At 41.7% G+C, this 18,042-nt stretch overlaps 1 protein-coding gene across 1 annotated transcript in view; it reads right to left on the bottom strand.

Annotated features, from left to right (window-relative positions):
• limd2 (LIM domain containing 2) overlaps positions 1-18,042 on the bottom strand; it is a 71,427-nt gene that overhangs the window by 33,039 nt on the left and 20,346 nt on the right. The window contains exon 2 of the mRNA XM_072561045.1: positions 1,203-1,291. Coding sequence (XP_072417146.1) covers positions 1,203-1,205 — 3 coding nt within the window. The 5' untranslated portion in view covers positions 1,206-1,291. The remainder of the gene's footprint in view (positions 1-1,202; positions 1,292-18,042) is intronic.

The following is an 18,042-nucleotide window of genomic DNA, read 5'->3' as shown; positions in this document are numbered from 1 at the left end:
TATTCAGTCACGCAAGCCTGCTCGCCATTCAGTAGGATCATGACTGATCTGACAATTCCTCACATCCACTTTCCTTCCCCTCTTCCTAAAACACTTGATTTCCCAACTGATCAAAAATCTATCTTAGCCTTAACTATACATAAGGACGCTGCCTCACAGCTCCCTGTGGTAAGGAGTTTCAAAGAGACTCCGCCCTCTGGAAGAAGAAATTCCTCCTTGTTTTGGTCTTCAATCTTCCATGAGGGGAAATTCCTCTCAGCATTTACCCTCTCAAGCCCCTTTAAAAATCAGTGTTTCAGTGAGAATGGCCCAGGATATTCAGCAGATCTTAAAGCTCCGATATCAACTCATGTTCCATTCTGCCACAGGACTGAAATAGCTGCAACTGAATTAGAAATGATGTCCTCAATTACTCTGACCACATGCACTATCCCTCTATGATTTTTCAAGAGTCTTTGATGTAGTTAATGAGACTGTTTCTTGCTCCTCTTTAATTCCTGCCAGTGCTAGAAAGTACGTACTCTTGTTGCTAATTCAGTGTCCCTCCCTTCCCTCATTTTAAGACTTGGTAATAATCCGCTACTGAATGCTTGAGCTGAACCATCAGTCTCATACATTTCATCGTGTGTACTTTCACCTTTTGAAACAGAGCCCACCAACCACTGACATCATCATTCACCTCTTTAACAAATCCAACTCCACCTGACTCATCTGGCAACTCTCTCACCTTTCATTCTCTCTGAGCTTCTGCTGATCCAAACTTCTTGCTACCTACATCCAATCCAAACCAGGTCTCTCATACTTTCGTTGATTGCCAGTCCATCAGTACTTCCTAATTTCAAATTCCCATGCCTTTCCACACCTGCACTTTCCTTCAGTTCGAAAAGCCTCCCTGAACTCCGTTCCTCTGACCTTTGCTTCTTCACAAACCTTATCCAATCACGGGCAGCTGCACCTTTAGCAATCTGAGTCATATGCTTTGCAATTTCCTCCTAAAGAGCCCTTTGACTCTCGACATGACAATCCTTTCTCTGAGGTGGGACACAAACTTCCACACTCACCTGACAGGGACAGCCCTATAATCAGAGAGGATATATAGTCCGACTCGCTGTCCAACTGAGGAAGGGCACATGGTCACACTTGTTCCTTAACCAGGGAGCAACAGATACTTACATCACCTCCCATTTGAGAGGGATACGTACCATATTTTTGTCTTGTCCTGAGAAGCACTGAGGTAAGAAGCTGAAATATTTGTATGAAGTTCAGTTTCCTAATAACAGCCTCTCTGCATCTGAAACATAAATAACAGATCAGATTATAGACGGAGTATCAGTTACTGCAGGCAAACAGTACTCAAAAGGTCAGTTAGACCCGGTGACCATCTGAATTAAGTGGCAAAATTAGGTTTATGCCAGCAGCCTTACTCCCTCCAAACCGTACTCTTTTATTTATAAACCAGGAAGCGTTGATCCACCTAACAGAGTGATAAAGTGTCACAATTAGACTTGATGCCCATTCAGGCTTCTGCTCCTGATCAATATCTGATAAATGGGTGGCATAATGGTTAGCACTGCTGCCTGTCCGTGCCAGGGACCCAGGTTCGATTGCAGTCTTGGGTAACTGTCCATGTGGTGTTTGCACCTTGTCCCCATGTCTCTCTGGATTTCCTCTCGCAGTCCAATTAGGTTGGCCATGCCAAATTGCCCCATAGCGTCTATGGATGTGTAGGCTAGGTGGATTAGTCATGGTAACATGCAGAGATATGGGGTGAGTCTAGGAGGATAGGTGAAGACCTAATGGGCTGAATGGCCTTTTTCTGCATGGTAGGGATTCTCTGGAATTCAACTGGGATGAACTGTGATGGTTGGAAATGTGGTAATGTTGCCTGACTAATAATCCACAATGGGATTTAAATTCAGTTAATTAATTTAATTGGTTAGTAAGCTGAAAAATCTGGAACTTAAAACTCATTTTAGTAATGTTGCTCTGAAACTGTCTATTCATTCGTACCAAACGACTACAGTAAAGTGAGAAAGGAACCAAATAGATTTGCAATTGCACAAGAGTGCATGCAGAGGAGATTTACAAGGATACTACCTGAGCTGGAGGTTCTGAGTTTTGTTTTTATTCATTTATGGGACTTTGGACATCACTGCCTTGACCACCATTTATTGGTCATGCTGCCAGAGGGCAAGTAAGAGTCAACTACATTGCTGTGGAGTCATGTGTCAGGATGGCAGATTTCCTTCCCTAAGGCACATTAGTGAACCAGATGGGTTTTTACAACAATGAACAGTGATTACACTGTACATGGTGATCATTAGCTTTAATTCCAGAATTTTAATTGATTTCAAATCTCACCATCTGTGAAGGTGGATTCAAATCCATGTTGCCAGAACATTGGCCGTTCTGGAGTGTTAGTCCAGTGACATTCCCACTACATCACCAAAAGATTGGATTGACTGGTTGTTTTCCTTAGAGTAGCAAAGCTTAGAGGTGATCTGATGGACATGTTTAAGATTATGAGGGGTACAGATAGGTTGGATAGTATGGCATTGTTTTTACATTGACCTCTATTAATAATGAGGGACAAAGATTTCAAGGTAAGTGACAGAAAGCTAACAGGAGATTTGATTAATAATGTTTCACCTAGTACGAGGTGGGAGCCTGGAACTCTCTGCCTGCTGAAGTGGTTGAGTCAGACCATTTGAAAGAAGCACCAAGGATGGTTCGGGCACAGGATGTATTCTGAGTTGAGACTTCAATATCCATCACCCAGATTGATTCAATAGTACACTACTGATTGACTTGATCGAATCCCAAAGACTTCAGGAGGTTGTGAGAAAAACACTGGAGAGAAAAGTCTAATTGACCTCATCGTCACCAGTATACCAGGTACATTTGTCCATGACAGTGTCAGTTGAAGCGGCCATCACATCTTGTAGAGATGAAGTTCCGTATTGGTGTCGATAGTACTCTTCATCTTGTTGTGTGACACTGCCACCATGTAGAGTCTAGGAATTTTGCAGCTATAAACCCTCAAAGCTATCCACTATTTAGAAGGCACAATCTGATTGGGATGGAATACTCCCCATATACCTGGATGAGTGCAGATCTAAGAACACTTGAGAACTCTGACATCATCCAGAACAAAGCGGCCAGTTGATTGTCACACCTTCCACTGTATTCATCATCAAAACAGTGGCAGCAATATGTATATCTACAAGGTGAACTGTCACGACTCACCAAGGCTCCTCCAACAGCACCTTCCAAACTCATAAGCTCTTCATCAGAAATGATGGAGCTAATGCTGTAAACATCAACTCGCCTACTCCTCAGATGCTGCCTGACCTGCTGTGTTTTTCCAGCACCACACTATCAATTCTACAAATAGACTGGATTGAAGCTCTGCAGTCCTTCTACTATCCAGCTGAGGAGGCTCCCACTGATGGGGGTGCACAGTCCATCAACACAAAAGACAAAGCTGAAGAAGTTGCAGCTCTCTTCAACAAAGTGCCAAGTGGATGATCCATCTAGGCATTCTTCTGAGGTTCCCTGCATCACAGATTCTAACCTTCAACCATTTGATTCATTCAGTGTGACATCAGAAATGGCTGTAAGTACTGGCTCCTGCAAAAGCTGTAGGTCTGGTTAGCATCCTGGCAATATTACTGATATTCTAGTTTGGCAACAATTTAGCAGTGTTTTTATTCACTCACGGTATCTGGGCATCTCTGGCATTTATTGGTAGTCCCCAGTTGTCTTGAGAAAGTGGTCATGAGCTGCCTTCTAGAACCACTGCATTCCATTTGTCACCTGGGCAACATGGTGGCTCAGTGGTTAGCACTGCTGTCTCTCAGCACCAAGGATTTGGATTTGATTCCACCTTCTAGTGACTGTCTGTGTGGGTTTCTGCCAGCTGCTCCCATTTCCTCCCTCAGTATCTGCCAATGAAACCAACTTATCCCCCATGAACTCCAGACTATGTTCAAACCATCTCAACTTGAATCAAACGGACAACCACTACCTACAACAACTCCACAGCCTCCAAAAACAGTTCTCCCTCCAGATCTTCAACCACATCCTCCCACACTCTCAAAAATTTGCAGTTTGGGTGGATTGACCATGTAAAATTGTCCATAGCATCCAGGGATCTGTAGATAGATTAGTCACGGGGACTGCAGGGATGGGGGGGTTGGGGGGGGGGGGGGGGTGTTGATCTGGGTGGGTTGCTCTTCACAGGGTTAGTGTGGACTTGATGGGCTGAATGGTCTGCTTTTGCAACGTAGAGATTCTGCAGTTCTATACTGCACAAATTCATGAAAGGCCCTAAAGCAGCCATACACTCTTTCCACTCAAGTGTCAATTCTATTTCGGATTCAAATATTTGAGCAACAGGGAAAGCTAGCTGTTTAACACTGCTACTATGCAGTAGCAATGCAAGCGGTACTCGCCATTACTGGGATATTGCCGACAAACCAGGAAGACCTTTCTGCCCAGCACACGAGTGAGTAGTGTGGTTTATGAAGTTACGGCTGACGTACCTAGCAATTATGTCCCAAATACAGGCAGATTGTACCCACATCATAGATCCCTTTGACGTTGTAGCAAGCAAGGTTCTGACCACACCAACCACCTGAGCTTGCACAACCTGCATCACAGTATCCAACATTACCCATAATTCTGCACTTCAACAACATTCACTGGGTAATGCTGCGTATACAAAGGCTCATGCTCATAACATATAGGAGCAGAATTAGGCCATTCAGTCATAGCTGATATGCTCTTCACCCCCATTTTTCTGCCTACTCCTCATATCCCTTCCTATTACCAATTAAAAATCTGTCCAACTCTTGCTTAAATTTACCCACTGTCCCAGCATCCACCCCACTTTTGTGTAGCGAATTCCATGGATTCACAACCCTTTTTTTTGGGGTGGGGGGGGGTTCGTTTCTCCTCAACTCTGAGGATAAGGGGTAGCAAATTTAAAACAAACTAAGACCTCAGTCACACAGCAATGAGGTGCACTCACAGGTACTACATTTTTAGTCAGTACATAGGGCCCTGTTCTCATCAGACAGAAAGAAGATGTAAACGTACTGTGCCTGTTTCAACTAAACAAGATCAGTAATGTCATTCACTGCTTCATTTCTCAGGCCAATGTTCTGACCAATCAGAGTCAACCTGCCTTGTTTAAATTGTCTTCATGGCAGTGTCTCTAACCAACGTCCACTTGCCAACCAATCAGAACTCTCCTCTTATGCCGCATAAAAGGAGTTGCTTTCCCTTTGAAATGGTCTCTTTGTGAATTGTCCAAGACAAAAAAGGTTTGACAAAGGTGTGCCCTATTTCAGCAATACTCAAGTTCTGTATTATCAAACAGCTATTTGAATACTCAAGAAGCTCAGCATCATGCAGGACCAAGCAATCCATTTGATCTGCACCCATCCACCAACTGAAACATTCACTCCCTCTCTCCCTGCCTATGGCAGCAGTGTGTACTATACAGGGGATGCACTGCATTAACTTACCAAGGTTCCATCAGCAGCACCTTCCAAATGTATGAACTCTAACCAGGTAGAGGGGCAAGGGCAGTAGACACATTGCCAACTGCAAGTTCTCCTCCAAGTCACATACCTCCCCATCCCCACACCTCCTGAGGCTATGCTGAACTTGTGAGAAAAGAAAATTATCACGCAAGACATGGTTTGGGTCTGGTATATACTGCCGGTACGTGTGGTGGAGGTGGGTTCAACGAGATATTCAAGAGGAACCCAGATGATTACTTAAACAAAAAAATGTGCAAGGGTAAAAGAAAAGGCAGGTGAATGCCTCTAAATTGCTCAGTTGGAGAGTAATGTAGATATAATGGGCCAAATGGCTTGTTACTGCACCTTCTGTGATTCTGGCTTTGAACTATATCACCTTTACCTCACTGTCGCTAGGTCAAAATCCTGAAACTGCCTTCCCGCAGTACTATCGGTGTACCTAGATCACTTAGGCAGCAGCAGTTCAAGAAGGTAGCTCACCACCAACTTCAGGGGCAGTTAGGGATGAGCAACAAATGGTGGCCTAGCTAGTAATACACATTCCCCATGAAAGAATAAACTTCACAAAACGTTACCGCACTGTGGAGAAAGAAACGTAATCAATGTTTCAGATCGATGATCTGATGAAAGGTCACTGGGCTCTCACACCACAGATACTGTCTGATCTGCTGAATGCCTCCAGCATTTTCTGATTTAATTTCAGATTGTCAGCATCTGCATTTTTTACATCTGTGTTAACTGCTATCTTTATTCTTCTGATTAATATTAAAACATCTGCTGTAATTGTGCTGGCTAAAAGACAGTGACAGTGAGAGAATTCATGGCTGGGTTCAGTTCTCCCCATATGCACAAGTCACTGGTTTACCATCAGTCACAGTAATCCTGAGGTTTTATTTCCTTCTGCATTCTGAGTGTACAGGTTTCAATTTTAACTTATTTACCATCAACCTAGCTAACTCAGCAGGTCAGGCAATGACCATTTATAGCATTTTAGCATTAGAAATTCAGAGAGCATTTTGCATTCTGCAAAGGGAAATCAGCATTGTAAGGGTTAATGAGCACTGACTCAAGGATATTCTACCATGACTCCTGTGAACCAAGTGCCAAGGCAGTTACAGCCTCAGCAAGTCCTTAGAGACTGGCTGATTCTTCACAAACAGCCTGTTTATGTTTCTGTGTGGTAAATGTCTTGGGCTTGAAAACATCCAAACAGGCACGTCCCAAAATGCATTTCCAGAGCCTGTTGTGAATTATGGAATAGTTTGAATCTGTGGGCTGAGCTCCAGAGGGAATCGTGCTGCCTGTATATAAACTTTGCTTTCTTTGTAGCCAGTATTTAATATTTGAGAGTGTGAGAGTCAGTGAGGAAAAGAGAATAGATGTTTTACATTCCTCCCTCCAATCTCACCTTCAAATACTGTTCCCACTGCCCTATGAAGAAACAGCTGCAAACTCACCATCTTGGATACAACAAATCTGCTTTCAACTCAGTGCTGGAGGGCTCATTTCTTAAATAAATTCAAGTGAGTCTTTGAATTAGCTGGGAAACGTTATGATTGGATCAACATTCCTACATAATGGATAGAGATGAGAATGTTCCACTAGAGTTGTAGAATCAGGTCTATGTCAGCTGTGTACTTTGATGTGATGCAGTTTTACAACCTGTTTGATTCACGGTCAGGCATCATTTTAGAATTCCAGATTCCATTTTTGGGCTGCTGAATTTCAGGGTCACTCCACCTGATGTTCCAAAAGCTTGTGATTTCAAATAAACCAGTTGGACAATAACCTGGTGTTGTGTGACTTCTGACCTTCAGTGTCAGTCAGTGGAGCAGATAGGTATTCTGAAAGGTTAGCCAAGTTGTAGCTCACCCCCAATTCACGCCTAATAAAAGGCAGAGAAATTGTTCTCATCACCTCCGTACAATTTCAATACACTGCTGGGTACAAAACTAATTAGCTACCTGGTACAGAGGTAGCCAGTTATATGTAAAATTGGGCGTTCTTTCTAAATAATATACTTTGAAAATCTGTTCCTTTGAGTCACAAAATTGTAGCAGCTTCCAAGAATGATGAATTTACAACATTTTTACATAAAATAATGTAATATTAAGGTAACATTTAAAAATAAGCACAGGCAATTCTGCCCATTGTGCCTTTTGAGCTAGTTCTCCACTGAAACCACCACCTCAGCATTTTCTCCTGTGGAGTTACTTTCAGTATGGCTGTCCGACAGATGTGTTATAGTTGTAGAGTCATACAGCACAGAAACATGCCCTTTAGTCCATCATATCCATGTTGACCAAGTTTTATCTTTGCAAGTTCAAATGTTTTTTACTAGGACAGTTAAGTATTATGACATAAATATTTGATATGTATGTATCAGTATCATTGGTGTGTAAGCTGAGATGTACAGAGTAACTTAAATCTCAGTGACCTACGATGAAGAGAAGCAAGAAAAAGACAATAAAACTGTAACACATACTGTAAGACTCTAAAACGTAGAAGCAGAAGCAGGCCATTCAGCCCATCGAACCTGCTCCGCCATTTGATGCGATCGTGGCTGATCTGATAATTCGCAACTCCACTTTCCTATCTTCCCCGGAGCCCTCATCTCCCTTACTGATTAAAATTCTGTCATTCTCAGCCTTGAGTATACTTAATGCCCAGCCTCTAAAGTACTCTGTGGTCAAGAATTCCACAGATTCACTAGCCCCTGAAAGAAGAAATACCTCCAATTTTAAAAAAATCTTAAATGGGCAACCCCTTATTCTGAAATTACACCCTCTGTTCTACACTCTTCTCTCTGAATCTACTCTCGTCAAGCCCCCTAACAATTTTATGTTTCAATAGATGAGCTCTCATTCTTCTAAACTCCAATGATTACAGGCCTAACCTACTCAACCTCTCCTCATAATCCCACCATACCCAGGATCAACCCATTGCATTCAATATATTTTCTTGAATATGGGACCAGAACTGTTCACTGTATTCCAGTTGTTGTCTAACTAGTAACATTTACAGTTTTAGAGGAGCTCCTTATTTTTGTAAAAGTGCTGGAGATACTCAGCAGGCCTCACACAGGAGAAGGGTCATATTGGACTTGAAACGTTAACTCTGTTTCTGTCTCCACAGATGCTGCCTGACCTGCTGAGTTTCTTCAGCGTTTTCTGTTTTTATTTAAGATTTGCAGCATCCTCACTATTTTGCTTTACTTCTCTTTTTTTTAAAAGACTCCATTGCCTTTGACATAAAGGCCAGCAGTTCTTTTACCTTCCCTGTTACCTGCTGAACTTGAGTTAAACAGGCTAGCATCCATCTTGTGTACCTCAAATTGGAGTTCCAGCATATTCATTTTTCAGTTTTAGTGGATTTTATTTTACAGATTTTCACTGTTGGTTTTGCTATTTTCTGGGTCAGAGTGATCAGAATGGTCTTCTGCTTTTCAGACATAAAGTAAATATGTCTTTGAATTGTGGGGAAGAGTGTGAGCCAAGGACCTCACACTGATTCTGTTATTGTTCCCTTTGACTTTGGGCACAGGACGGTGTGTGGCGGTGATGAGGAGAGCTGCCTGTTTATGCTTGCTAAGGTGCTGTGCCATATTTTAAGGATGGCTGGCATCAGTAGGAACAGTCCAAAAATCTAATTATTAGAGTGGCATGGGAGAGAAGTGTATGTTGAAGACCTGGACCTCTGGTTAAAGAACCAGATTCAACCCTTGATTGAAGAAACATAATATTAGTGAGGTAATGAAGTGGTTGTGGTTGCAAAACTGAGTAATTCTACTTGTTTGAGAGTTTCCACTGGAATCTTTTAAAAAGAAAAGCTGTGACAACATAATGGGTTCACTAATGTTCATCAGTGTTGGGAGGTCATCACCACTGCCCAGGCAAGCCTGCATGTGATTCCAGTACCACTCCCCACAGACACATGTACAGGGACAGGCAATAAATACAACCTGGCCCACATCCAATCGACTCAATCTCATAGTCTTCAATCACGTACCACTGCAACTTAGTAACAACCATTGATGATCTTCAGTGTATAATGGAAAAGACTTACACATACATAGTCTCCTCATGACCTCAATAAACCACAGATTTCTGTGTGAGGTAGTTCTGAAATACAGTGGCTGTTTTAATGTGAGAAACAGAACAGTTAATTTGCACACAGCAATTACTCACAAATGGCAATGAGATATATGACCTGATAATCCATTTTGAGTGATGTTGGATGAGAGATAAATATTAACCAAGCTGCAAGGGAGAACATCCCATTCCTCAAAATAGTGCCACTAAATCTTTGAATCATCTGAGAAACTGATGGGGCCTCAGTTTAACATTTGATAATAACTAATAACATCAAAATCATTCAGGGGAAAGCTGATAGCTAGAGAAAGGTATGGGGTGGGAGGGAGCTCTGTAAACCATAAACACTGGCATACAGTCATTGGGCTCAATGACCTATTTCTGTGATGTTAAATGTACCATTATATCAAATGTATGCAAGTTCATCTAAAATAAATGGCTCCTTTGACAATGTGACACTCCCTCACTAGACCATCAACTTGTATTTTGTGCTAAATCTCGACGTAAGGATTGAATTCTCAACGAGGTAAAAACAATGACTGCAGATGCTGGAAACCAGATTCTGGATTAGTGGTGATGGAAGAGATCAGCAGTTCAGGCAGCATCCAAGGAGCTTCTATCAAACTCATGGGCAAGAGTCTTACATCCTGAACCATGGTCGACCCCAGTACTGGGTCAGCAACAGTTACCCCAGAGGACTCAACTTGATAGCTAAGATTTTGAACTGTGAAGACGGAAAGTGTTGAGGGTGGAAGTGGAGTTGGGGGAAAAAGTGGCTCAGAATTCAAATGCTGAAGTTTCTCTTGCAAATTAGCAGCAAGCTGACAGCCATTCCCTTATAGTGAGTGAGGGAAAGCAGGAGCTTCCCTGACCAATTATATTGCAGCGATGACCATTACCCAGTACTTTTGTCATTGTGGGGAATGGCAAATATCATCATTCACTTGAATCGTAGCTGAAAAGATGGGACTGTTACCACCGACAATAAACCTAAAGAACTTTAGCACAGCCCTACAATGAAAACAACCACCTGTGAGACTGCTTGGCCAAAGTTCCAACATCTTCCCACAGGAACCCAATCGAGTGAGTTTGAGATGTCTCTAGAGATTTCATTGCATGACCTCTAAATTCTAATTGTCCTTCCTTCATTTTTCCATCAATGGTCAAACGTCATGTGTAAGCAAACCCCATGAATAATTCTGACTCTTTAGTGAAAAATTTACTGTCCCCCACTGCCACCACCCCTACCACCCCCCACTCCCTCAGCCAAATCAAATACATCAGAGGAATATCCTTCCTTAGATAAACTAATGATCTTTTTCCCAGATTTGCTGAGAGTAGTGTCCCAGGAAATTGTTCTTCAATTCCTGGAGATTCACGTGCAGTCCAGCAATTGGTTGAGAGGGTCACCCATAGGAAGACAGATCGGGCTCCAACAACATCATGAGGGGCCAGTCTGCTGTTTTACCTCAAAGTCTAGCAGAAAGGAAGCTTGTGGTTCAGGAGCATCTGTTGGCTTTTTCTCCTTACAGAGAGCTCACCCTCAGCTCTCCGCCATCTCACTCTCAATCTTTTATACAAGAACAGGGGAGCATGCCTTCAGTAATGGGAATAGCTAACATCTGCAAATTAAGCTAAATAGTTAAAAAGCAATGCCCAATCTAACTCTTCACCCAACAGCTCCATTACATAAATGTGGAAATGAAACCCTTTTTAAAAAAATAAAAAGCTAAATAACTCAAGAATTTGCATCTTACCAGGAATACTAATCATGCTTCATGCAAATAATTTACATAAAGCCTCTTTGCACCTGCACATCAAGGCATCTGAGGCTGGGCTTGTTGCCAACTATCTGATAGCATTGTCCCTTTACAGTGAAACTGAAGCAGTGTTATAGCAGCCTCCCAGATCTCCCCAATCAAAGCCATTTTACTAATGTATTTGCTGGTAAAATCATGTTTTTATCTTTCCTAAAGTTTCAAATCAGCCCCCTGGGCAAAATGTTTACTCAGTCCCCAATACCGATCTCAAATAGTAAGTGTGGATATTGTGCACACTCACTCCCAACACCAGCCCTTGTGCAATTGGTGTACATAATGTGTACCTAATCCCCTGGCACCACTTCCTGAAGCTGAATAAAGTGTTTAGCAATTTCAGTTGCATAACAGGTAACGGTTACAGTATTGAAGAAGGTCATTCGATCCATCACATCCAGAGCAATGCAGCCAATCCCACTCCCCTACCTTTCTATCATCACCATTTCTTTTCTCTCTTCAAATAATTATCCAATTCCTTTTTGACAGACACTTCTGACTCTGCAAAACCACATTCTCAGGCAGTGAATTCCGATCCTAACCATACACTTCACAGAAAAGACTTTTCATGGTCTTTGGTTTTCATTACCGTCCACAATGAATCGGTGTTTGCTGATTCTTGACTCTTCCATGACTGGGAACAGTTGCTCCCTATGTACTCATTTCACACTCCTCGGGATTTTGAATATCTATCTATATCAAATATCTCTCCCTCTTCTCTTAAAAAGAACAGTCCCAGTTTCTTTAGCCAATTCAAGGAACTGAAAGCTCTCATCCCTGGAATCAATCTTCTTAGCATCTTCGGTCACATTCTTCCTGAAATGTGATGCCCTGAGTTAGATTAGATTCCCTACAGTATGGAAACAAGCCCTTCAGCCCAACAAGTCCACACCCACCTTCCGAAGAGTAACCCACCCAGACCCCTGACTAATGCACCTAACACTTTGGGCAATTTAGCATAGCCAATTCACCTAACCTGTTTGGATTGTGGGAGGAAACCCATGCAGAGACGGGGAGAATGTGCAAACTCCGCACAAACAGTTGTCCAATGCGAGAATCGAACCCAGGTCCCTGTTGCTATGAGGCAGCAGTGCTAACCACTGAGCCACTGTGCTGCCCAAAATGTCATCCAGTCATCCTGTCATCGAGTTAAGTTTGAAGCAATATTTTATAAAGGTTCACAATAATGTAATTGCTTTTGTAATCTATGCCTCTTTTAATAAAGCCTAGAATCTGATATGTCTGTTGTGAGCTGCTCTGCCATATTCAAGAATTTGAACAGATATAATCTCAGGTCCCTCTGATATAGCACTCACTTTAATTGTATCATACATTTTATATTGCTTCTCTCCTCATTCTTCCTGTCAAAATCTAACACTTCACACTCCTGTGCAGAGCCATTTATGGAAGAAGTCCATCAGTCTGTACCTGCCCTCCATAAAACAATCAAATTAGTCCCAGCTTTCCACTCTATCCCTGTCTCCATGCAAGCTTATTTCCTTCAAGCGTCCATCCAATTTTCTTTAGAAATCATTGATTGTCTTCATTTCAAATCACTGCCATGGGCAGCAAAATCCCGATCCTACCATGGGCTGCGTTAAAAGGTCATTCCTCTCATTCCCACTGCATCATTATTCAAAACCTTAAATCTGTGTTTTGTAGTTCTTATAACGGCAGCTAACAGAAACTTCACCTTATGTACCATATCCAGATCTGTCAGGATCTTATACTTCTCCATTAAATCTCTCCTCAATTTCCTTTCCTCTGAGCAGAATAGCCACAACCTCTCCAATCTAACCTTGCAGCTAAAATCATCTCTGGATTCATGTAACCCTGGTCTGCAGCCTTTCACATTCTTCCTGAAGTGTAGCAATCAGGCTGGGCGGAATACTCTAGCTGTTTCAAAAGCATGATTTACAAAGGTTTAGCTAAAGTTTCCTGCTTTTGTATTCAATACCTCTGTTTACAAAGTGAACATTCATGAACAACTTTCTCACTATATCCTGTCACTTTCAAAGATCAATGCCGAATGCAGCCTCAGTTCCAAGGTTAAGACCGTGATAAGACAATAAGATACAGGAGCAGAAGTAGCCATCCTGCCCTCCTTCTTCAAACACCATAATCACCATTCATTATAATCCTCAACTGCACTTTGCTGCCTTTTCCCCCATAACCTTTAATTACGTACTTTGCATGAAATTTCATCTCCCTCATGTATGTTCAAGAGGACACAGGCTTCTAGAGTGAAGTTTATAACGTTTCTCCTTATTGTTCACTACTTTCAAATTTTACGTCATCTGCAAATTCTGACATTTTGAAATATCGGAGAATAAGAAAGACAAAAAAATGAACACGTGGTCATTTAAAAATGTAATCCACAAAACATTTCTCCACAGAAACACATAGAAATCTACAATATATTGACTCATTGATGACGGATTAATGATTGAACTATCTGGTCATTAATGGATTTGGATCAAAGGCAGGTAGATGGAATTGAAATACAACCCAACCATGATCAGTTTGAATGGTGGAAGAGGAATGAGGCATTCGGTTTCTATGGTATATAGTGATGGTTTCAAAGAAGGTCTGGAATGGTCTCCATTAGCCAATGCTGTCTGGAAATCCCCCGCGACAATGATCTAACTAAGTGATCCAACAAGAATGAAACAAAAACACAATCAATGAAATGGAGTAGTATTTAAAGCCTTATCTGCAGTAACAGTTGGAGTGTAGGTTCATAGCTCCTTGAAAGTGGAGTCGCAGGTAGACAGGATAGTGAAGGCGGCGTTTGGTATGCTTTCCTTTATTGGTCAGAGTATTGAGTACAGGAGATGGGAGGTCATGTTGCGGCTGTACAGGACATTGGTTAGGCCACTGTTGGAATATTGTGTGCAATTCTGAATTCTGGACTCCTTCCTATTGGAAAGATGTTGTCAAACTTGAAAGGGTTCAGAAAAGATTTACAAGGATGTTGCCAGGGTTGGAGGATTTGAGCTATAGGGAGAGGCTGAACAGGCTGGGGCTGTTTTCCCTGGAGTGTCAGAGGCTGAGGGGTGACCTTATAGAGGTTTACAAAATTATGAGGGGCATGGATAGGATAAATAGACAAAGTCTTTTCCCTGGGGTTGGGGAGTCCAGAACTATAAGGCATAGATTTAGGGTGAGAGGGGAAAGATATAAAAGAGACCTAAGGGGCAACTTTTTCACGCAGAGGGTGGTACATGTATGGAACGAGCTGCCAGAGGATGTGGTGGAGGCTGATACAATTGCAACATTTAAGAGGCATTTGGATTGGTGTATGAATAGGAAGGGTTTGGAGGGATATGGGCCGGGATCTGGCAGGTGGGACTAGATTGGGTTGGGATATCTGGTCAGCATGGACGGGTTGGACCGAAGGTTCTGTTTCCATGCTGTACATCTCTATGACTCCATGACAACAGTTGACATTTTTAAGGCAAGTAGGGAGCTATTGTCTCCATGTCCAGGAATAAGCTGATATTGGATCAAGTAATGCAAATGATAAAGGGCAGTTTCTATGTAAGAACCAGAGTGCCCATTCAGTTCCTCTGGCATTCAGTTAGATCATGGCTGACCTATGGCTTAACTCCACAATGCAGCCTTTAATCCACCTGTACATCACACCATGCCTTCGTAGAAATAAACACTGTGTACTCTCATAACGTTGAGTAGTTTTGTAATAAGTAGTCTACTTGGGGATCCACAGCCAAATATCCAAATAAGAAGACCACTAGAGAAGCTTAAAATAGATTAAACTACCTAAACAAGCCTGTTCACAGTAAAGTTTGTAATGAAATCTGCAGAGAGCTCAAGAAAGACACTGAACTCCTTAATTTACCATTGTGTAACTTTATCCAAACTTCCAACGTTTTATTTCATTCAGTTATTTCAAGTACCCTTCCAAAAACATTTGAACTTTTGCTGGTGTAGCACTCTGGCTTCTGGTACCCATTGACTGTTGCCCTGGCCTATGATGCATTACTTTGTATTAATTATTTTCCTACATCCTCTGTTTAGACTCTATTTATACCCAGGAGGTCTCTCAGATCTTCCATGTTGACCCACTCCATATTACAATGCATCCTCTGGTGATCATTTGTCACACAAAGGCTGGAATTCCATTACAATACTGAGGGAGCACAGCGTGGTCAGAGGTGCTGTCCTTCAGGTAAGATGGTAAATTAAGCGTCTGTCTGCCTTCTCAGTTGCTGCAAAGAATCCCACAGCACCATTTTTAAGAATAAGAACAGATGAGTTCTCCCTAGTGCCCTGGCCCATATTTATCCCTCAAATAAAACTATTAAAATACATTATCTAGCCCTATATGGGAATGTAGCTTTGCAGTTACGTCACTAGACTAGTGATCCAGGGCAGGTATTCAAATCTCACCATAGCAGCTTGCAAATTTAAATACAGTTAATGAGTAAAGAGCTCGTATCAGTAATAATGATTATATAACTGATGGATTGTTGTAAAAAGCCATCTGATTTGCTACCCTCACCCTCTATGTGCAAGTCCAGACCACAGAAATGTGGTTGATTATTAACCAATGGCCTAACATGACAATACAGTTGATAAATTGTAAGGGGCTTGCCCTCACCTTTTCAATGGAAATTGAGTATGGCTAATTAATACTTTTTCAGTCATGACTACTGAAGAGGGAGCTGGCAAGGGGCAGGGTGACACTGGGCACACAGATACACAGAATGGCCGCTGAACCAACAGTTGGCCAACTTGGCACACAAGATGGCCACCGGATCACAATATGGAGAGAAACAGCAGAGCAGATACAGACACTGGGTGGGGCCACCAGAATGCCAGCACAATGCACCCACAACCCAGTTGATTAGTTTAAGGCGGGTGGGAGAGAGAATACACCTGAGTAATGAACACTGCCCACTGAAGTGTCAGGGTCCAGCCAATACCTCTTATAGAAATGCTAACAGCTTGATGCAGACTCATGACAAAGTGCTAATAGCCAGGGCTGCAGTAATTGTCCTTATCAGGAAGAGCGATTAGTGCCTATTACTACAGCAATGGATTTCCGCGCAGACAGTGAAACTGACAATGAACACACGAAAATTAACGAAGACTGCGTTGGAACTGACAAAAACTGTATCAAAACTATCAACAATTCTGCAATGATTGCCATAAATAAACCATGTTACAAAGACAATAATCTCATCACTGACCTATGTTATCACAAAGTGTATAAAAGTTTCTTGACATGTGCTCTAGGTAAAGAGAAGACTCGCAGTTGACTACTGTGCTCTTGGTGTCTTTCTCTCCCCGGAGCTCCAGTATTTCCTCATAGAATAAACTCTGTCATTGAACCCCTATCCTGAATCTAAGACTGGTGTATTTCCCCATAACACCACATAAGGAAATTATTGTATTGTAGTCCTTGCTATATTCAAACTGGCTCCTGTCTCATCTTAAATTATACTTCACATTACTTCTTCCAGTCATGATATATAAATGCAACTTCTTTCTTCTTGTTCTTTATACAAGAACATGCTATCATAATGGTTCAGGTTCCAGAAGTAAGATGAGAGGGCTGATTAATCATAGGAGGAAGAAAAGGAGTCAAACCTGACAGATCTTATCAAACATCTATAAGGTATAGAACCTCTTCAACAGGTACACTGGAAAGGGAAATCTGACTGAGTTTTCTCCCTCATAACCAATGGGACACTGAAGGTGAGAAAGAAAGTCCTTCAATGTCCAAAGGTCTACTTCAGATTTCTGGGTGCACATTCCCAGAGGAATGCTAGTGCTGAAGTGCAGATTTCCAAACTATACCCAGTGTGTGCGCCAAATAAGATTAAAGGAAGAGTGAGCAAACCACATCCCCAGAATTCTGTACAATTATTTATGATCAAGTAATTTATTTATAATCAAGACATTCTTTAAAGTATGCTTTCTTAAAGGGAGAAAAACATTGAAGTCAAGCAACAAATTGAGAAGCGAGTAACAGAGGTGACGATTCTGCAAAGCAATTCCTTAATAGGTAAAATACTTCAACAAGTTTCCATTAAACCACTTATTGACTTCCTTTTTGACTCAACAGTGTTTTTTTCATTTTGTGTCATCTTCTTATAACTTATCAAAGTCAAACCAGTTTCCTGTTTACCATCACACAAAGTTGTGGCAGCAACTTGTTTTCAAAGCACTGTAGCTCACATTGCTGTGGTGTCTATATTGCTAAGGTCATCAATGTTGCCAAAGCGATTTGCAAGTTTCTGCCACCGTTTTACATAGCGTGTTTTTGAAAACATTATTTGAAATCATAATTTATTTCCCCACCTTCCCTAGAAGATGTTATCCCTTGGCTGGGATAGTGTGTCAATCTTGTTATCATTCAAAAGCCAAATCTTCCCAACAAGAACTGCTTGGTAGCAATCAAAAGCAGAGGTCGGGGCTGATTCTGTGTCTCATCCAGTCTTTGGGATAATAAATGAGTACAGTCTGCATGAAAACACGTTTGACAAGTTTTTGTTGCTTTGAAAGAATTATGTTTGGATAAATCAATATGAATTACAACACATCAGCACTCACACATTGAGT

Source organism: Chiloscyllium punctatum, chromosome 42 (assembly GCF_047496795.1).
Source record: "Chiloscyllium punctatum isolate Juve2018m chromosome 42, sChiPun1.3, whole genome shotgun sequence".
Taxonomy (NCBI): Eukaryota; Metazoa; Chordata; class Chondrichthyes; order Orectolobiformes; family Hemiscylliidae; genus Chiloscyllium; species Chiloscyllium punctatum.
The sequence above is the reverse complement of the archived record's forward strand: the minus strand, read 5'-3'. Positions and strand labels throughout refer to the sequence as shown.